The 22,221-nt window shown below is 38.5% G+C and overlaps 1 protein-coding gene across 3 annotated transcripts in view; it reads left to right on the top strand.

The window, feature by feature from the left end:
- Window positions 1–22,221, top strand: part of OPRM1 (opioid receptor mu 1) — a 212,696-nt gene that overhangs the window by 49,524 nt on the left and 140,951 nt on the right. The window contains exons 4-5 of one of the 3 annotated variants that reach the window (XR_001121471.1): window positions 159–267; window positions 12,640–12,742. The exons of 1 other annotated variant lie outside the window; for it this stretch is intronic. Coding sequence is in view for 1 of the 2 variants with exons in the window: in XM_004368814.2 (XP_004368871.1) it covers window positions 16,891–16,929 (39 nt within the window). In the remaining variant the exon portion in view is untranslated. Of the gene's footprint in view, window positions 1–158; window positions 268–12,639; window positions 12,743–16,890; window positions 17,390–22,221 lie in introns of those variants that run through there. One more of the 3 variants, XM_004368814.2, reaches the window with a different exon arrangement.

The following is a 22,221-nucleotide window of genomic DNA, read 5'->3' as shown; positions in this document are numbered from 1 at the left end:
ACAAAGCTAATTGAATTTGCATTAGCTTTTCAATTGCTTGCTTGAAGTTTGCTACTGGTTGTAGATGTTTATGTTCTGCCTATATATTTGTTTTTTCTACAAGAAATATACTATGTAAGTCTCATTTCAAGCCCATTAGTCAACTTCATATTCTGCAGATCAGAGATCCAATATCACACCTTCCCAGGGTGTCTGTATTCTGACAACTGTACACTAAGACCATGGCCACACAGCGAAAAATCAAGTGGAGATTTGGCAGTTATCAAGGTAATTTGATAAGCCATATGAGAAAATTCTGTGCCCAAAATAAGCTTTGAGTCATGCATATGTAGCTAAAGGCTGCCCGCTCAGCTTTTGCTGCATATCAAATCATTCCAAAATTTAGTAGCTTAAAACAGCAACCATTCATTCAGCTTACAATTCTGTAGATCAGTAATTTGGGCTGGGCTTGGTTGGATGGTTCTTCTGGTCTTGTCTGGGATCACCGTGTGGTCAAACGCCAGGTCAACTGTTGGCTAGCTGATTTAGGATGGCCTCACCAAGAATGGCTCACTCCACAGGAACTCTAATCCTCCAGCACGTTAGCCCAGGCTGGTTCTCACGATGGTCACAAGGTTCAGAGACAGAGAGAGATTGAAGAGAGCAAATCTTCTGGAGGCCTGGGCTCAGAACTGGCACAAACATCACTTCATGCTTTCTGTTAGTTAAATCAAACCACCATGCCAGGCCAGATTCAATGGCTGGGGAAATAGATTCCACCTCTTTATGGAAGGAGCTGCAAAATCATACTGCAAATGGGTATGGCCGTAGGGAGGGAAATAACTATGGCTAACCATCTACAACAGGTACATATTGCGTAGGACAGAAGGACGTAAGCTTCATGAGGACAGGAAGCACATCCGTCTTATTCCTCCATGTCCCTCCAGTATCTACCTAACACAGTGCCTGGCACTTAAAAAAAGTATTCCAAAATTATCTGTCGAATGAATGAACTATCAGAGGGCCCATGATATTTCAGGAGACCAGAGGGTGGTGGGAATGACCACTTTTTGTGCAACCTACTAACCTGGATGACAGCATAACATTCTGATATTATTTCAGACTCCCCCTTCAGTAGCGGGGAAAATATCCACAGTAGAGTTTCTTCCTTTTCTCTCCTCCAGCCTTAGATCCTCTGATCAAATATTCTAATTTTGAAAAAGTCAGTTACACCTGCGCTTGTCTGCTAATTTGCTTTTTAAGAAGTGCTTTCGATGAGGAGGTTGAGAGCTAGACTCAGAGCCTTAAAGAGGTCTTGTCCTGGCTGAGTGTCTTAGGCTGGGTTCTCTAGAGAAGCAAACCCAGTGAAGCATACCTATATGGAAGAAAAAAAAAGAAAAGAAAAGATGACCTCTTGTCCTTCTTTTGTGCGTTCCAGGGCTCAGCCCACTGCTCCAGATGTAGCTCTCCATTTCTGATTTATGTTCAGCTTGTTTTCTTTAGGGCTTCTAGATCTTTATTAGGTAGACTCAGGCATATGCATTCATTTTCCATCTGCTCTCGATGCAATTTAATTTCTCTATAAACATTCTACCCTGCTGTTGCCCTTATTGAACTCCACTTTGCTTCCGAATGCTTCCCCATTTATTCAGATCAATTCAGATCCGGCTCAGACCCGGGATTCTGGCCACTACTCACCCATGTTCATTGCTTGGTTTCCACCTCAATTGTATCCTGTAAAGCATTTTCTATCTTGCCATCTAAGTGATTTTTTAAAAAACATTTAACACTACATGGGAAAAGAAATAACCCTAGAGGGTCAGTTGGAATTTTTATTTAAAGAGTTTGTTGTAACTACAACAATAACAGTAACAATACCTTATATCTGTATGGCAGCATACAGATTAAAAAGCACTTACGTGTGTACCAATACACCTGCTTCCTATAACAACCCTGCTGGGTGAACATGAGGAGATAAATGCTCAGGGAGGTTAAAGAATCCACCAACCAGCAAGGGGCAGAACCCAGACTAGCTCCTCTGTCTTCTGCTGTTCATCCAAAGGTTTTCACTGCTTTCCTACCTACTGCCCCTTTGCACTGAAATATTATTGTGTTGTCTAAGCCAGAGGTTCTCAAACTTGAGAAAATACAAGTTCTATGGAACCCCCTCTAAGAAATCCTGGTTCAGTGATTTGAGTGGGATCGACAGATCTGCATGTTAAATAAAACACTAAACTGAAAATTGATTTAAGCTGTAACTTCGTCTCCAAACACTACTGCATGTGCTGTTTTGGCTAACCAGGGTAACCATTGCAGTCAAGTTGACTGGCATAATTTTTTTTTTTATCAAATTAACTGTACATAGCTAAATATAGAGTCCCTGGATGGTGCAAATGCTTTTAACATGCTTGGCTGCTAAACAAAAATTTGGAGGTTCAAGTTCGCCCAGAGTTACCTCAGAAGAAAGGCCTGGTGATCTACTTCCCCCAAAAATCAGCCGTTGAAAACACTATGGAGCACAGTTCTGCTCTGACACACATGGGATCACCATGAGTTGGAGTTGACTCGATAGCCACTGATTACTGCTATTGGTACTGGTGGCTAAATAATGTAGTTATCCTCTTGGGGGAAATCTAGCTCAATTGGCACAATATAGTGTATAAGGAAAATGTTTGACATCCTACTTCAGTGAGTAGCATCTAGGGTCTTAAAAACTTGTGAGCAGCTATCTAAGATATGTCTACTGGTCCTACCCTGTCTGGAGCAAGGAAAATGAAGGCAACCAAAGGTACAAGGGAAAGATTAGTCCAAAGAATTAATGGAACACAACTACCACAGCCTCCACCAGACTGAGTCTAGCACAAGTAATGCTGTCCGGCTGCCACCACTGACTGCTCTGACAGTGATCACAATAGTGGGTCCCAGACACAGCTGTAGGAAAATGCAGAATAAAATTCAAATTCACAAAACGAGACCAGACTTACTGGTCTGACAGAGACTGGAGAAACCCCAAGAGTATGGCCCCTGGACACCCTTTTAACCCAGTACTGAAGTCACTCCTGAGGTTCACTCTTTGACCAAAGATTAAACAGGCCTATAAAACAAACAATAATACATGTAGCTCAACCATGTATACGAGACTAAATGGGCACACCAGCCCAGGGGCAAGGACGAGAAGGCAGGAGGGACAGAAAACCTGGACGAATGGAAATGGAGGAACCCAAGCTCGAGAAGGGGAGAGTGTTGACATGTCGTGGGGTTGGCAACCAACATCATCAAACAATATGTATATTAATAGTTTAAGGAGAAACTAATTTGCTCCGTAAATCTTCACCTAAAGCACATTGGAAAAAAAGAAGTAAAATAATAATAATAATAGTTATTCTTAGACAAAGTCTTCATTTTCTAATATGTCTACCAGTTAGTCTTTATAAGGCAAAGTAATAAAGCAGTGATAAAGCTAACATTATCATACCTCTTACTAACTCCTTTTCATTAATATGGCAAGTCCATTCTAAAATCGTTTGAAGACTATTTTTTAAAGCACTTTGTTGATATTTTAATCAAAGTAATAGGTCAAGAAATCAGGAGATGCTTTGCATTCATATTAAATATAAAACTATACCACCCCCAGCTAAACTAAGAGCAGTAACCCGATTTTTAAAATCGGCTACATCACTCTCAAAAGCTGGATCTAGTTTTTTGTTTGTCTGTTTGTTTTTTTACGAGACGTCTGTAGAGAGCTAATCTGAGAAGGAAAGGCATTTCAGTTCCATGAAAAAAGCCCAAAATGAGAATGGTGCACAAAATTACAGAGCTTGCCCATATTAATTCATATTTTGTAAAGAAAACCAACATGGCTCATATTACGATTCTATAGTTTAAAAAGAAGATGGTTCTGGCTGTGTGTGTGTATTCGTGTGTGTGTGTGTGCGTGATATGAGTGTGCCCCTTTATGCATGCATGGTATTAGGGCATATCTAGGTTTAAAATGAATGATATCTTTCATAAATAGCAGAAGAACTTGGTATGTTTCTTTAAATTGGTTACAGGCTGGGAGAAGAAAATATGGTTTAACTAGAATATGTTTATTCTCAGAAAATGTTTGGCTTTGAAATTATTAATAGTAACATTTGTTGACCACTTTGTGTCCAGTGTATCGTATTTAATCATATCAGGTATAAATTACTATCTCTACCGTCGAGGCAACTAATGTATAATTAAGTGCTTGCCCAAGGTCATAGCTAAAAATGGTGAGGCAGAGAATTGAATCTGGTTGAAATGGATTTCATACCCCAGCTCTTTTTTTTTTAATTGTTGTACTTTTAAGTGAAAGTTTACAATTCGTTAGTCTCTCATACAAACATTTATACATACATTGTTATGTGACCCTACTTGCTCTCCCTACATCGTCACAGCACACTCCTCCTCCTTTCCACCCCTTATTTTCCATGTCCATTAAACTAGCTCCTGACCCTCTCTGTCATCTCATCTCACCTCCGGACAGGAGCTGCCCATTTAGTCTCATGTATCTACCTGAACTCAGAAGCACACTCTTCACAAGTATCATTTTATGTCCCGTAGTCCAGTCTAATCTGAAGAGTTGGCCTCGGGAATGGTTTTAGTTCTGGGTTGACACAGAGTCCGGGGGCCATGCTTTCTGGGGTTCCTCCAGTCTCGGTCAGACCATTAAGTCTGATCTCTTTACTAGAATTTGAGTTCTGCAACCCACCTTTCTGCTCCATCAGGGACTCTGTTGTGTTCCCTGTCAGAGCGGTCATTGGTGGTAGCCGGGTAATATCTAGTTCTTCCTCCCTCAGGCTGATGCAGTCTCTGGTTTATGTTGTCCTTTCTGTCTTTTGGGCTAATACTCCCCTTGTGTCTTTGGTGTTCTTCATTCTCCCTTATTCCAGGTGGGTTGGGACCAATTGACGCATCTTAGATGGCCACTCACTAGCTTTTAAGACCCCAGGCGCCACTCACCAAGGTAGGATGCAGAACATTTTCTTAATAAGCTTTGTTATGCCAATTGGCCTAGATGTCCCCTGAAAGCATGATCCCCAGAACCCCGCCTCTGCTACTCTCCCTCGAAGTGTTTGGTTGTATTCAGGAAACTTCTTAGCTTTGGTTTAGTCCAGTTGTGCTGACTTCCCCTGTAGTGTATGTTGTCCTTCCCTTCACCTAAGATAATTCTTGTCTACTATCTAGTTAGTGAATAATCCTCTCCCTTCCTCCCTATGCTCGTAACCGTCAAAGAATGTTTTCTTCTGTGTTTAAAACATTTCTTGAGTTCTTATAATACAATGTTTGTCCTTCTGTGACTGACTAAATTCACTCAGCATAATGACCTCCAGATTCCTCCATGTTATAAGATGTTTCATGGTTTCATTGTTATTTTTTACCATTGCATAGTATTCCATTGTGTGAATATACCATAATTTGTTTATCCATTCGTCCACTGATGGGAACCTAGGTTGTTTCCATCTTTTTGCTATTGTAAACAGTGCTGCAGTGAACATGGGTGTGCATATATCTATTCTTGTGACGGCTCTTATTTCTCTAGGATATATTCCAAGGAGCAGGATTGCTGGATTGTATGGTACTTCTATCTCTAGCTTTTTAAGGAAGCGCCAAATCGATTCCCAACGTGGTTGTACCATTTTACATTCCCACCACCAGTGTATAAGTGTTCCAGTCTCTCCACAACCTTGGCAGCATTTATTGTTTTGTATTTTTTGGATTAATGCTAGCCTTGTTGGGGTGAGATGGTATCTCATTGTAGTTTTGATTTGCATTTCTCTAATGGCTAATGATCATGAGCATTTCTTCATGTGTCTGTTAGCCGCCTGAATATCTTCTTTGGCAAAGTGCCTGTTCATATCCTTTGCCCCTTTTTTAATTGCATTATTTGTCTTTTGTTGTTGAGGTTTTGCAGTATCTTGTAGATTTTAGAGACTAGACGCTTATCGGATTTGTTGTAGCCAAAAATTTTCTCCCGGTTTGTAGGTTGTCTTTTGACTCTTTTGGTGAAGTCTTTTGATGAGCATAAGTTGATTTTTAGGAGCTCCCAGTTATCTAGTCTCTCTTCTGGTGCTTGTGCCTTGTTACTTATGGTTCGTATTGTGTTTACGCCATGTATTAGGGCTCCTAGCATTGTCCCTATTTTTTCTTCCATGATCTTTATCGTTTTCGATTTTATATTTAAGTCTTCGATCCATTTTGAGTTAGTTTTTGTGCATGGCGTGAGGTATGAGTCTTGTTTAGGTTTTTTGCAGATGGATATCCAGTTATTCCGGCACCATGTGTTAAAGAGACTGTCTTTTCCCCAGTTAATGGACTTTGGGCCTTTGTCAAATATCAGCTGCTCATAGGTGGATGACTTTATGTCTGGATGTTCCATTGGTCTATGTATCTGTTGTTGTACCAGTACCAGGCTGTTTTGACTACTGTTGTGGTATAAGAGGTTCTAAAATCAGGTAGTGTGAGGCCTCCCACTTTGTTCTTCTTCTTGAGTAATGCTTTACTTGTCTGGGGCCTCTTCTCTTTCCATATGAAGTTGGTGATTTGTTTCTCCATCTCATTAAAAAATGCCGGTGGAATTTGGATTTGGATTGCATTGTATCCGTAGATCGCTTTGGGTAGAATTGATATTTTCACAATGTTGGGTCTTCCTATCCATGAGCAAGCTATGTTTTTTCCCCTTACACAGGTCTCTTTTGGTTTCTTGCAGTAGTGTCTTGTAGTTTTCGTTGCATAGGTCTTTTACATCTCTGGTTAGATTTATTCCTAAGTATTTTATCTTTTTGGGGGCTATTGTAAATAGTATTGATTTGGTGATTTCCTCTTTGAAGTTCTCGTGATTAGTGTAAAGGAATCCAGTTGATTTTTGTATGTTTATCTTGCATCCTGATACTTTGCTGAAATCTTCTATTAGTTCCAGTAGTTTTGTTGTGGATTCTTTAGGGTTCTCTGTGTATAAGATCATATCATCTGCAAATAGAGTTACTTTGACTTCTTCCCTACCAATTTCAATGCCCTTTATTTCTTTTTCTAGCCGAATTGCTTTGACTAGGACCTCCAGCACAGTGTCAAATAAGAGTGGTGATAAAGGGCATCCTTGTCTGGTTCCCATTCTCAGGGGGAATGCTTTCAAACTCTCTGCATTTAGGATGATGTTGGCTGTTGGCTTTGTATAAGTGTCCTTAATTATGCTGAGGAATTTCCCTTCCATTCCTATTTTGTTGAGAGTTTTTATCATGAATGGGTGTTGGACTTTGTCAAATGCCTTTTCTGCATCTATTGATAAGATCATGTGGTTCTTCTCTTTTGTTTTATGTGATGGATTACATTGATTGTTTTTCTAATGTTGAACCATCCCTGCATACTGGTATAAATCCTGCTTGATCATGGTGAACTATTTTTTTGACATGTTGCTGAATTCTTTTGGCTAGAATTTTGTTGAGGATTTTTGCATCAATGTTCATGAGGGATATTGGTCTGTAATTTTCTTTTTTTGTGCTACCTTTACCTGGTTTTGGTATCAGGGTTATGCTGGCTTCATAGAATGAGGTTGGGAGTATTCCATCCTTTTCTATGCTCTGAAATACCTTTAGTAGTAACGGTGTTAACTCTTCTCTGAAAGTTTGGTAGAATTCTCCAGTGAGGCCATCCAGGCCAGGGCTTTTTTTTGTTGGGAGTTTTCTTATTACCTTTTCTATCTCTTCTGTTATAGTTTTATTTAGTTGTTCTATCTCTGTTTGTCTTAATTTAGGTAGGTGGTGAGTTTCTAGAAATTTGTCCATTTCCTCTAGGTTTTCAAATTTGTTAGAGTACAATTTTTCATAGTATTCTGTTATGATTCTTTTAATTTCAGTTGGGTCTGTTGTGATATCGCCCATCTCATTTCTTATATGGGTTATCTGCTTCGTCTTCTGTTTTTCTTTTGTCAGTTTGGTCAATGGTTTATCGATTTTGTTGATCTTTTCAAAGAACCAGCTTTTGGTCTTGTTAACTCTTTCAGTTGTTTTTCTATTCTCTATTTCATTTAATTCTGCTCTAATTCTTATTATTTCCTTTCTTCTGGCACCCGAGGGCTTCTTTCGCTACTCTCTTTCTACTTGTTCCAGTTGTAGGGTTAGTTATACTCTCTTTCTACTTGTTCCAGTCGTAGGGTTGATTATGGCCCTTTCTTGTTTTTGGATGTGTGCATTTATTGCTATAAACTGATCTGTGAGTGCTGCTTTTGCTGTGTCCCAAAGGTTCTGGTAGGATGTGTCTTCATTCTTGTTTGATTTAATGTATTTCTTTATTCCAACCTTAATTTCTTCTAGAACTCAGTAGTTTTTGAGCAAGGTGTTGTTCAGTTTCCATGTGTTTGATTTTTTTTCCTTGCTTTTTCTGTTGATTTCTACTTTTATGGCTTTATGGTCAGAAAAGATGCTTTGTAATATTTCAATGCTTTGGATTTTGTTAAGGCTTGCTTCATGGCCTAATATGTGGTCTATTCTGGAGAATGTTCCATGTGCATTGGAAAAGAAAGTATACTTGGCTGCTGTTGTCATAACCCAGGCTCTTAACCACTGCACACTACCCTCTCCAGGTCTGGTTTTTATTCTTCTCAGTGGTGGCTTTCAGAACTAAATGTTAGCATTTTTTATACTGACAATTTGAATACTATAGCAGTTTTATTTAGGTTTGTTTGTATGGGTTCATTGTATGTGTGTGTGTGTAGCTAAAGTTTCAAATAGATTAGTGAATAGTACGCAGAATTAGGAAATTCAATAATGAGGATCTTGGTAAGCATTAGCATGAGCTTAAATTATTTGTTTAAACTAAAATCATCCGCTATCATTAGAGCCATGTTGACTCTCTGAAGGATGGCATTTGCTTTTCCACAAGTTAAAATTTCTCCCTCATTTGAGAGAGTTCATTTAATGTTTTCATAAGCTGACATTTCTGAAGAAGGACTAGAATCATACTTATCCTACAACAGAAGGCAGCTTGGCTGGGTAGAAGTTACTGGGGCAGAGAGTGAAGTCAACGTTCCAGTTGACATGCTGTGCCAGACCTATGTGTAATGGAGCAAACCCCTTTATCTTGCAAGAACTTGGTTTTCTCAACTATTGTGTAAGTGGTTGAATCAAATGATAATCCTGCATAACAGAACAGTTCAGTGAACATCGATATGTAGATTAGCTAGGGTTCTTCCTGACTGAATACTCTTTTAGGGAAATTTGAGTATTGAAGATTAAGTTAACTAATATAACTTAAGTTCAACATTTTCTTTTGCTTATTGTTTTCATTAATGTAACTAACTGACAAATTATATCAACATATTTTTCTTTTAAAATAACTGATTTAAAATGAGGTGTTTTATTTGGCTAGACTTAAGTGGTGAATTGCTATTTTATAACCACCTATCATGAAAAAAGTCTTAATTACTGAGAGGTAGTACTTCAGAACATGTCAATCTTCATTTTCTGTCTTACATAGATTTGGGAGCTAAATACGAAAGGTAGATTTGTTTCTCTTTTAACTTTCTACAACAATACATTAATTTTTACTTCTAACTCTATGAACTTGAAATGCAGTTTCATAGTACATTTTTACTTTTGCATTTTTTCCTCACACCAAACAATATGACCATTTGAATAACTGTAACCTCATTTAAATGACTATAATGTCAAAAACCAGTCATTATCTTTTGAATGTCATTTTGACTGTATCTTTTGGTAGGTTGCAATAAATATTTGCAAATTTTTATAATTAAAATTATTTTAATAAATTATTAAATTTGGGGGGCAGACATTGTGAGAACTACAAATTTCTAGAATAAAATAAATCTTACCAATAATTTTTCCTCTCTAATTATTATTTCCCTGGAAATCAAGAACCTAGAGCCACAATTTTGTCTGCCTTCTCCCTTCACACTGAGGAACTTCTTTTCTTTGTAGTATAGTTCTTAGCTTTGAAGTGAATAGAAACTTTTCATAATGAAAAAAAATATTAGAGCCAGACTGTCTATGACTTCTCTTTACTGCAATAAAATCCTTAGGTCTTAGAATACTGCAAGTGAGAAGAACCCTACAGGTCATCTAATCCAAACCTCATTTTCTTAAAGACGGGAAAATTCTAGGCCAGAAGTGTATTTTTTTTTAACTGTATACTTCTTTTTCCTAATGAGAATCTTTTCAACTACCTAGTTTTCAAATAGAGCTTAAGAAATTTTGAGTGACTAAGGAAAAAGTCAAATAATTGTATTTTCATATATCTCTAGCATATCTAAATTTAATTAAAAATTCAGCAGGTAGAGGGAACTTTATAATTACATACAAATAGCAGATATAATGTAAAATCCTCAATGTTTAAATGACTCATTCATTTATCCAAATTCCTCCACGGAGCAGTGACTGTCCTTGGGCAATTTCTAAAACTCTCTGTGTCTCAATCTCCTCATCTGTAAGAAAAGTGATAACTACACCTGTTGCCTTCAAATAGATTCCAACTCATAGTGACCCTATAGACAGAGCAGAACTGCTCCAAAGGGTTTCCAAGACTGTCATCTTTATGGAAGCAGATTGCCACATCTTTCTCCCACAGAGCAGCTGCTGGATTTGAACTGGCAACCTTTGCTTAGAAGCTGAGTGCTTAACTATTACCATTTGGGTTCAATGTGAGTGTGAAATGGGATTGTTCATGCAGAGTGAATAGCACAGGCCAGACAACTGGATAATACTATTCTAAAGTGCACTTAAGTGAGGCTTTACTGTATTCATCTTTACATTTTCCTTTCATCAAGGAGCTGAATTATATCTCTTGTAAAGACAATCTAAAAGGAATGGAGTAATAAAGCCAAAAGAGATCATAAGGTCGATCTAATCCAGGGTTTCTCAACCTTGACACTATGGGCATTTTGGGTGGATAATTCTCTGCTGGGGTTGGGGGGGTGTTTGCTGTCCTGTGTATTGTAAGATGTTGAGCAGCATCCCTGGCCCCGACAGCAACCACCCACCACCAGCTGTCATAAACAAAAGTGGCTCCAGACCTTGCCAAATATCCCCTGAGAACATGATCACCCATAGTTGAGAGCCACTAATTTAACATGACCAATCTTATTTAACAGGTAAAGAAACATTAAGATCCAAATCAATTGTGATGTCCTTAACAGCAGTGACTGACAGATTTGGGACTAGATTCCAGATGTCCTGTCTCCAGTCTAATGTGCCTCTAAAACATCACACTAATTTCTCAAGAGAAAGCTTTCTTCTGCACCACTAGCCAGTTGCAAAGAATAAGGCTCAATATTAATGGAAGACAAGAGGAAACTACATTTTTTTTTCATGCTTCTCTTTTAGAGAAAATGATCTTAGCCTGAAATATTATTAAGAAAATATTAAAGACCAGTAAAGACAAAAATATTGTTAGGAAATAATGAGTTGCTCCAAATGAGGTCAAATCTCCTGGGCCATCTTAAAACATTAAGAGAACTGGTAGATGAGATTAATTATGCAGAAATCGTAATTTCTGAAGCAAGAAAAGAAAGGGAGGAATCATGGAAAACTGGGGGAAAGGAATAGAGTCTTAATTTTAATAAGATCATTGTAGCTACTGACAGCCATGGAATAATTAGCTTTGTACTGAATGTTCTCAGAATTTAGATTGGATTATTAAAATGTATGGAAAGTACTTAGAAAAGGCAACAGTGATTTTTCGGAGGCCTGATAAGTTCTCTAAGAATTGGTTATAGCAGAAGAAATTTCATTTATATAGAGAATTACCAGGCAGGGAATCAGGGAAACCCAATCTTAATGGTGACAAGCTCTTGTTAATTTACATAATGTTGTACTATGTTGGATTATGATCTGGCTATAATGATACAATCAGGTAGATTTATAAACTTTGAACTTCTTCCAATATTAAGAGTCCTGATCAATAGAGGCATACTGAATAAGTTAGATGACAGGATAAGGAACCAAACATAGCAGAAAATTGAGTAAAAACTGAAAAACAGTAGTCACTAAAGAAAAACTTTAGTCCAAAATCCCATTATAGAAACATAGACTGTGACAGCAAATATTAAAAAAAAATAAATTAGAGAGATTTCATGGATCAACACAAGTCTAGTGTTTAGAATCAAAGAGATGTTAGCATCAGTGTCATAGTCAACACATTCAAGAATGAAATAAATGAATTAGATTGTGTTTAGAGAAGGAAGATGATGAAGGGAGTTAAAAAGGTGAATGTCGATATGACAAATGGTTGAAATAACTGCACGTTTACTTTGGGAAAATAGATTTTCTATTCAAAATTCAATGTTTTACTAGAGTAAATGGCAATGTCCCATATTTCCAGGCATTAACCAGAATCCTAAAATTGATTTTTAAAGTGTTATCCTCACTCATTAAAAATATGTAGTCTAAATATTTAAGTATACAAACAAGGTACTGAAACTTCGTCTCTCTGAAACTATAGCAGATTGTGCTCTGATTGGGTTTTAACTTTGGTTTTGCTTGTTTTGAGATTTGCTGCTTTCTGTATTCAATTATAAGAAAAACATCTATGTAGCTTGGGAATATATATTCATTGATTTCAACTACACACTGCTAAAAATAAACCTTGTAAACGACACATTCTTTTGTTTTAAATGAAACATCTTTGCAGAAAATAGATTTCTTTTAAAAATCATCTATACTCAACTATGAAAAGCATACCAAAGGTTGAATAACTGCGATATTTTCTTGTGAAAGAACACAAGACTGGAAGCCAGAGAGCCTGGATTCTGCTGCCAGTGCTGCTGATAACCACTGGGTGTGAGCTTGACATCCCAGTCCAGTGGGTCCCTTCACCAACAGGAGTTCCCTCTTCTGACTGCCAAAAAAAGAAGACTATTTCTGGATTTGATTGATTACCCCATTCCACACTCTAAGGCCAGCTTCTAGTTGACAACAAAAGTAACTGCTAAAGCTTTGTTTTATGAGAGAAGAGATTTATTAGAGTGGACAAAATAAGTCTATAATAAAAGCAAGAGCAAGCACATGGCAGATGGAGTCTGGATCCTTCTGAACTGCCAGACTACCTTACATCTCTTTGAGTTCTCCTTTATTCCAGTTTGACCCCTTTTTGTGTTCTACATCCCAGTGCGCCTATTTCAGGCAATGGACCCAGAGGAAGCCATGAGTTCTCTACTGCTTAGATACATGGAGATCAATGCCTACGAATCATCAGCTCTGAAGGTTTTTTACATGGTTTTTACAGTTTCTGTAATGAATGAAATTTTTAAGACTATTACTGGCTCAAACACTGATCAGCTTCAAAAGTCGCTAAGCCTGTTATTGCCTACAATTGGAACTTTGGATGGCATCAAAAATTGGAATGAGAAAATAGAAGTGAAGGACAGTGACTGTGCAAAAGAAATGTGACTTGTTTTGGGTTGCATTATATTACAAGCAGGTCAGAGAGTTTATACATGACCAGAGGAGATATGTGTGTTTGGAAGAGAAAGGAGTCAGAAGGAAAAATGGGATAAGAAGGTCCTGAGATATAAAATAGGCTCCTACCTTGTCTCGCTTCCTTCAGTATCTAGTGCTGCAGCCACAGAGGCCTGCTGACTCTCTGGGGTAAATGACAAGTATTAAACCAGCTTTTCTCAACCAACACACTTGGGCATGTCACTTCGCCTTTTTAGGCCTCTATTTCCTTCCACAGATTGATGACATTGCAAAAGAGACTCTTAAATTCCCTTCACCTCCAAAACTGTAGGAAGTACACATTAATCATTGGATGTATAGAGACTAAAAGTAAGTTAAATAAGTTTCAGGTTGAGCTTTTCAAAGATTTTATTTTTAAAACTAGGCCAAAAAAAATAGCCCAAGGGGATTTAATTGTTGACTTCCTGGAAAAATAACAGTTTGAGAAACTGTTGACAAAATTGGAAAATGAATGGTAGATTCAAGTATTGTATCTATGCCATATTCCCTGAAATGCATAATTATACTGTGATTATTGTCAGGAAAGAAGCTTGGTCGTAGAGAAAATGACAGGAAGTTACAAGACTTGAAAGGAGATGTCTAAGCAAGCAAGCAAGTTGGCTTGCCAAAACTCTGTGGGCGACAAAAATAGACAAAGTGACTCAGTGGATCAGAGGGAGAGAGTTTATTGCTCACAGCAAACACAGCAAACAGCAGGAGCATCAACACCGTAGTGCTACTTTCCTTGCCCCTTCCCATGGCGTAACACAATGCTCCCAGGTTGCCACTGCACACACGGGGGATTGTACCACAGCTGAGGAACCCAGGGCTAAGAATTCATCACCTTCCGTAACAAGTAACAAACAAGCCAGCCCCCTCCCCTGAGAGAGAGAAGTCACACAGTGGTCATGCTGTGGCCCTAATGGGTCAGACAACAGACATTCTTAATTGACTTTGTGACTAGCTATAGAAACGGTTCAGGGTCAGAAGATAGTTTGGCCTTGTGGTTTGGCAGAGTCAGCAAGGATATCCAGATATGCTCAGGCCCATGGTGGACAGCCTCTCCCAATAACTCACCTCTCAGCCCTACAGATTCTTGGCCAAACTCAAACAACTACGTGATTATGCCACCCCATCAGCAATTTGGATTCGACATAATGACAAGGGCCAGGGTCAAATCTGTTCAAGACTTGATTAAGGCTATTATCAACAGAATCCCGATTCACGGGATGGGGTCAATCTGAATCATTGACCTCAGCCAGGCACTCCAGGATCCCAAACTCAACTGAATAAGTCCCAAAAAAGACTGCGTTGTTGTTGTTGTGTACTGTCAAGTCAATTCTGACTCATAACGACCCTGTAGGATAGAGTAGAACTGCCCCATAGGGTTTCATAGACTGTAATCTTTACAGGAGGTGATCGCCAGGACTTTTCTCCCACAAAGCTGCTGATAGGTTCAAATCGCAGACCTTTAAGCTAGTAGCCAAGTACTTAACCATTGTGCCACCGGGGCTCCTCCAAAAAAAAAAACCAAAATGCATTGCTGTCAAGTCGATTCCAACTCATAGCAGCCCTATAGGACAGAGTAGAACTGTCCCATAGGGTTTCCAAGGCTGTAAATCTACAGAAGCAGACTGCCACATCTTTCTCCCAAGGAGGGGCTGGTGGGTTCGAACCACCGACCCTTCAGTTAGCAGCCGAGGGCTTAACCACTGCACTTTCACCACCAGGGCTCTTCAGAGAGGAGTAGCAGCTCTTATTTCAGATACCATTTAGCATCCTTTCACATAGGGTGGATGGATTGTTCTACCTGACTGGTGGTATTAAACCAAACATAACAGGAGGTGTTGGCAACCATACATACCCCTCTATTCACCCAGAATATAGTCTAAAACAATCTATGATACATCACTATCAGGGAGTTTAGTCTTACCTACTGATCTTCTATGGATTGCTTTGTCTCATAGGCTATGGTAGCTAAAGTTAAGGACAGGTGCCTGATCTGTCCCTAGAATGTGGACTCTGAGGTCAGGGAACTGTCCTCACATTGCTGTATGGAAACAGGAATCAATGGATCCCTCAGGTAGGACAATCCTCTTGACCAGGGGGTGCCACAAAAAGAATGTGATTCAAGGAGTGATGTCATTGCTAATAATTACAGGGGAACATAGATGGGCCAAACAGCAGCACACACAATGGATGTAGTTGAGGAACCCAGAGCTATGATCTCAGAACCTTATGTAGCAAGCATACCCAAGCCTCCCCCAGAGCAAGCAGTCACACGATGGTCCATTCTGTGGGTGCCTTGACCTACTTAATTGCCTATGTGATCGGCTACAGACATGGCTCCGGTAAGAAGACAGTTAGACCCTGCAGTTTGCATAGTCAGCAAGGATGTCCAGGGTCACTTGGGGCCTGTGGGGGACTGACTCTCCCAATAGTAATCTATTCCTTCTTCCTTGGAAGGAGGGATTTATTCCTAGGAAATACATACTAAAATATTTAGGGGTAAATGGCCAACTTCATCTCAAATGGTTCAAAAGACAATGTGTGTGTGTGTATTTGTGTATATGTGTATTTGTAGCGGGAGAGAGAGAAAGAGAGAGGATGCTAATGGTAAAGTAAATGGGGTAACATATTCACAGTAAGTGAACCTGGGTAAAGGATATACAAGTGTTCTTTGCACTATTATTATTCTTGCATCTTCTCTGAAGCTGAAGTTTGAAATTTACCAAAATAAAAAGGTTTGTTTTTAAATCTAGCATCCTTTTCTACTTTTAGTACCAACACTTGTTTTCCTCTTCACCAAAATCTAACATAAATAACGGCAACAATTATTAAGTACAAAACTTGTTCTTTTTCCGCAGTTCTCCTCTCTTATTTGGAACTATCAAACCACATTTGCATTTGCCTAAACAAATGTCATACAATTTGCTCCACATATATGCTAGCTTTTCAATGGAGGTAAGGGTGGGAGTGATGTACTTTGAATCAGTTGCTTCAGAAAAAATTTACCAATTCTGAGAAATGTGTAAAATAAAATACCTTTATCTAGAAATAAAGAACATAAAAAGTATTGCTTTTCTTTTTACATTTTTTTCAAGTCATGAATGATTTAAGAATAAGGAGGGAGGAAAAGGGTGAAGGAGGGAGAGAGAGACAAAGAGTTTGGGTTATAATGTATTCTTCCAAGGAAGCATCAATAATATGTCTATGATAATGATATTACAATTCTTCCTGAAGGATGTATAAACATGGAAAAGCATGTGAATAATAGCCCAAGAGAGTAATGTCTTGAGATTTTAAAAAAAAAAACTCTGAGGGGTGCTGGTGACCATATACATGAAGGCCTTCAATACAGTTCTGTCACAGGGAAGATGCTCAGTTAATGTGTGCTGCATGGAATCAGAAATGCTTACTACCTTTGCTGTTTCTCTCCTTTCAGCTAGAAAATCTGGAAGTGGAAACTGCTCCATTGCCGTAACTGGGTCTCGTATCATTAAGACCCTCATCGAGTTTAAAAGCCACCATCTGGGCGGAAGCAGGTCGTGGTGAGAACATGTGGGAGGCTCTAGATCCCTAGGAAAGTGCCTGCTTCTGAGTCATCACAACTCTTTCCTCTCTGGCAACTCAGTTCTGCACAGTAGAGGGACATCCAAATTATATCAAGCACTCAGAAGGAAAGGAATACACCACATTCACTAATGAGTACAGCTGTGTACATAATCCCAAGAAAGACGCCCAATGGGACTGAAACACACTTGATATGTGAATTGAGGTCATCGTAGAAGATGACCCTCTGCAGGTAATATGTTGTGTTCAAGCAAATATTTATGACCTCATCAAAGAAAAACCATCCATTGTTGAATCCACCTTAGTAACACATAAAGTAAATGCTACCTCTGATCCAAGCACCCTGGGGAAAGTCCAAATCACTCTAGTCATCTGTGAGAGAATATATTACTCTATTTTTGACCTTGAATATTCACCTGAAAAGTATTATCTGCTTAAGAGATCATTTTCACCTCCCTTTATTGTTTTTTTTTTTTAGAATAACTATCATCTCTCTTCTCTAACCGATCTTCATAATTGCAAGGAAAGGGAAGAGATCAGCATAAAAATTAATCTGAAACACGGTAAAGCGTCAGCTGCAGAAAGATTAATTCTGGGCATTGCAAGTACTTCCTAAGAGTCATAATGAGAGATTTTCCATTCTTAGGCCTTCAGTGGTTTGCTGCCAGTTCTCACTGTGCAATCCCATTGCTCCCAGCTAAGTATTCACAAAAAATAACGGTCATCCAGTGAACTCATCATTTCTTCCATGCAGGAAGTCAACCATTAAAATGTTCTCTTCCTTTCTCAGTAGTATCTGCATACTGCATGTTCCCTTTACATACGATTTTCTTCTTTTTAACTCAGCTCCAAATACGTACGCCGTTTGAATCAGTGTGAAAAATAATAGATTTTTCTTGTTGATTGCCAGAACAGTTTAAACTTTTAAAAATATATAGATCCAATAAACTTAATCTCAAGACAAAGACTCAAACAACCATGTAGAAAAAATCGTGATCTACTTTTTAATCCTATGTAGTTACTTGGACATGAAATGGTAGCAATGGTCCGAAAATATTTCCCTAAAGAATGTGTTCGTATAATGTCATCGCCAGTATTTTCGTCTTTCTGATCTCTGCTAAATGTCAAGATTCCCTTTGCTAAACTTCACTCTTCTAAACAGATTCTCTAAGACAGTTCTTCTCTTTGGCTGGTTTTCTTTAGTATGAAATACAGTAGAGATTGGAAATCACTCCTTTTATCTGATCCGTGTAGACAGCTAAGTCATATGGCCCAGGCCAAAAAGCTCTCCACTTTGAATCTTTGTCCGTGTTGATGAAATGCATCAAGCGCATCGTAATTATCTATGAAAACACAAATAGATAACAAGATGCCAGCTTTCCTTCTAAGAGTATTCCTGAGTCCACAGGCTGCCAGCAGACTCAATTATAAAATTTGTATCCCTTCTTCAATATAACAAGGCACAAATATGCAATGGACATGCAAAGGCAACATTTCAGGAAGACAGCTGTTGTGGATCAGAAAAACTTGAGTTTACTGTTTCAGATCCAACTGGCTGTAGTTACGTGGACTGAACCCAAGCATCCAGTGGATGAGGGATAAAAAGCAAAGTCAAGATAAGTGCTTTAATGTTTCCTTCTGATGAAGTCTCATGTTTGTCTCTAATAATTGCAAATACTATGTCACAGAACGGATGTGCATTATGTTTAATTTTCTACATTTTCTGATCAAAGGAATTGAAACCAGGGCCTTAAAAATATTTAGAATGTTATAAATATGTTTGTGTACATATATACATACTAATGCTTTTCCTACTAGAGCTTCCAGAAGTAAATGGATAATTCAAATAAAACACAGTAAGGGAGAATGAAATATTTGTATATAAACCACCAGAATGGAAAATTCTTGCTTTTAATGGACTTCAATAACATGAGCTTTCAGCTCATAAGGCTGTTTCTCAACAATCAGCCTTTCTGCCTAGTGACCAGCTCTTAGTATGAGTTATCTGGCCTGTGGTTGAGAGCAGCTTTGTCTGGATGTGGGACCTGATCCATCTTTTCCTACAGATGTCATGTGTGTGAACAAGGCTCTTCTAGACTCTATATGGAATACACAAGGATGGAGTTAATTTAAAAAATAAGATATTCTAAAGTAAATAATAAATACATGTGTTTTCAACATTTTTCATTCTAAACAATTTCTGTATGTAAATGTGCTAGAACTACCTTCTAATTCCATGATAGGTAGAGCAGTAACAACTCTGACTCATGAGATAAGAAAAATATAATGCTTTCCTTTTGTTCTTCTTTCTTATTTCTCCTTCGCCCTTACGGGAGGAATTGCTTCCTGGTTCTGGCATCCCAGGACTGCATACTGTAATTGTGAAGTGTGTCCCAAGTAGGAAGTATCCTTTTCTCTTTCAATCTCTGACTTCAGTGTTATTTTCCTTCTGTCTCCTCCTCTTTCTGCCAATCACTAGAAAAGAAAGAAGAGAGAGGATGAGATTCAGCTGGGGCAGAGTGAGTCACCAGGGTCCAGCTTCCAACGCTCTACAGGGAGGCCACACGGAAAGATTCAGTCATACTTGTGTTTTAAACCTTTTGCTGAATATCCTGGATCCACCTTAGCAATTTTATGATGTTGATAAAATGGTTTAGTGAAGAGGTTAAAAGCTTCAGCTTTGAAGTCAGAGAGATCTGTGCCCAAATACACATTCTGACATTTTCTAGCTTTGAGACTTTGAACAACATATTTGACCGTTCTTAATTTCAGTCTTCTCTTCTTAAAAATGTGAATAATAGTAACAATCTTTTTTGATTGTGGTAGAATTAAATGACATAATGAATATAAAGAGCTTGACCTAGCTCACTATTTGTAGCTAAAATTACAAATGAAAACCATCAATGTCAAAAAGACAAGGCAAACTTGGTGAATTAGTGGAAATCACCTTTGATCACCACTGGGACAAAATCCTGAGAGATCCAGTGTAACCAGGAACCAGCTTCCCAAGCAGACAGAGGGAGGGATCATGGAGCTCTTGGGAGAAGGCAGTAAGCTTTTAAAGTGGAAACTCCTGTAATGATGGCATTCCAGCAGCGCCATCAAAAGAGGCAGTACTCTTAATTTGTTCATTGGGAACACTTCTCAACACTGAAATAGATAGCTGGCAGTTTTAAAAGAAACTCTTCGAAAACACAACTTTGAGTTGGTGAGAGGACATTCATTTCTTGGATAACCTGACTTGTGTTGTGAAAAGTGATATCCATTCACTTGCAAATTTCATTATCGAAAAAGCAAACTAACCGTATTTAATATTATCTAAAAGATGCAAGGATCCCTGGTAATGCAGTGGTTAAGCACTTGCCTGCTAACCCAAAGGTCAGTAGTTCGAACCCACCAGCTGCTCAGCAGCAGAAAGATGTGGCAGTCTGCTCCCATAAAGATTTATGGCCTTGGAAACCCTATGAGGCAGTTCTACTCTGTCCTACAGGGTCAATGTAAGTCAGAATCGGCTCGATGGCAGTGGATTTGGTTTGGATTTGATAAGATGCAAACAAAATTCTGTCCCCAGATCTATGGAAGCATGCCCATCGTGACACAGGATCCAGGCAAAAGTTTAAATTCAGATCCATAGACACAAAGCCTATAAGGAAAATGTAACTAAGGTAGAAGTCCCTCTGAAAAGGATCAGTCTGACCTTTCTTGAACATCTGTCACAAAGCCCTCGAAGATTTAAAAGTCCTTAGGTCAAGTACATGTATGTATTTGAAAGCTAAAAACCGGACATATTGGTAATGCTTGAGTTAAATATTGCATTCAAAATGCATGGAAATGACAAGATGTGTTCCACATCTCTCATGTAGTAGAGACAATCAGTTTATACAGACGTATTCTGCTTATTGGTAATTACCAAGACAAGATGGCGAGCTAGAAATTTGTCCAGCTTTCATCATGAGTACTATGGAAGTCAATATTATCCCCTGAGTTTTTATAAACTCCGGAGAGTTCTAACCAATGAACGTTGGAATCCTAGCTTCTTGACAATTAAGCTTGGATAGAAATGGTAGGCTGGGCTTCTCTACCAGTCACACATGCCCGTGTTAGGGCTGTGCTATTCTTGAGGTTGTTCATAACCATGGAACTGTTGCTGACAGAACCACTACTGTCATTTTTATAGAAATAGCCATCAATAGAAATTTTTTTTTAGGAATCGTTACTTTCGCTGTAGAAACATCCAGATTCTTGCCTATATTCTCACCATAATTCTTTTCTTATGGCCCTACTGCTTGGGCTAGGGGGAAGGGGTGGGGACACCCATGAAGCTTCATCAGTGCCTCAGCCACTGCAACCCTAACCACTGTAGTGTCCCCGTTTGAGATGCTTCAGGATCCATAATCACAGAATAAGGCATCCAGATTGCTTTTAAGACCACTGTCATTAGGGCCTAAAGACCTACAGCAACAAGTCAATTAAAGGGTCCAACTTTGGGACAGCCATTCACAAGCCAGTTGAATTTCATTAGAAATAATTTAAACCCACAGTCATTGCTTTGTACTAAGATCAAAATATGAAAAGTGTAATGAATCATGTACACAACTATTCAAGAATTAAGCAAAACCTAATGCCAAAATCTTAGTATGCTACAATGTCTAGCACATTTTGCAGCTCTTGCCATGTAATGCTGTGGCATTTCTTAAAAGATTAGGCAGATGGGTCAAGTTCAATTTAATTCAACCAACACCATTGTGTTCTAGGCCCTAGACTAGGTCCTCGGTTACAAACATAAGGACTGTTGCACTGAGATTTTAGGATTTGTATAGTACAGGTTGAGGGTGGATTGAAGGTATATCCAGTAACAACAAGGTCCTTTTCAAATAACATTGATCTGCTGCACATGCATTTTAAGGGGATTTTAAGAGCTCACAAATAGTCAAAATTAAATATATCCGTATTTGAAAACATTTCCTTACAAAAATATGTGGAAAGAAGACTCCAGACCCTGAGCACTATTCAGAGAAAGATCAATTTTGCTGGGTTCTTTCCATGACACATTTAATAAAAAATTTAACAGTCTACTTTTTCCACCCACTTTGCACTTCCTATAAGCTTGTAGTAAGTGAGAACTCCATTAAAGTCTGCACTGAAAATTAAAATTTATTTCACTTAAACTTTACAAAGGTATAGAGGAAATTGAGAGAGCTAT

Source organism: Trichechus manatus, unplaced genomic scaffold, assembly GCF_000243295.1.
Source record: "Trichechus manatus latirostris isolate Lorelei unplaced genomic scaffold, TriManLat1.0 scaffold00002, whole genome shotgun sequence".
Classification (NCBI taxonomy): domain Eukaryota; kingdom Metazoa; phylum Chordata; class Mammalia; order Sirenia; family Trichechidae; genus Trichechus; species Trichechus manatus.
The sequence above is the reverse complement of the archived record's forward strand: the minus strand, read 5'-3'. Positions and strand labels throughout refer to the sequence as shown.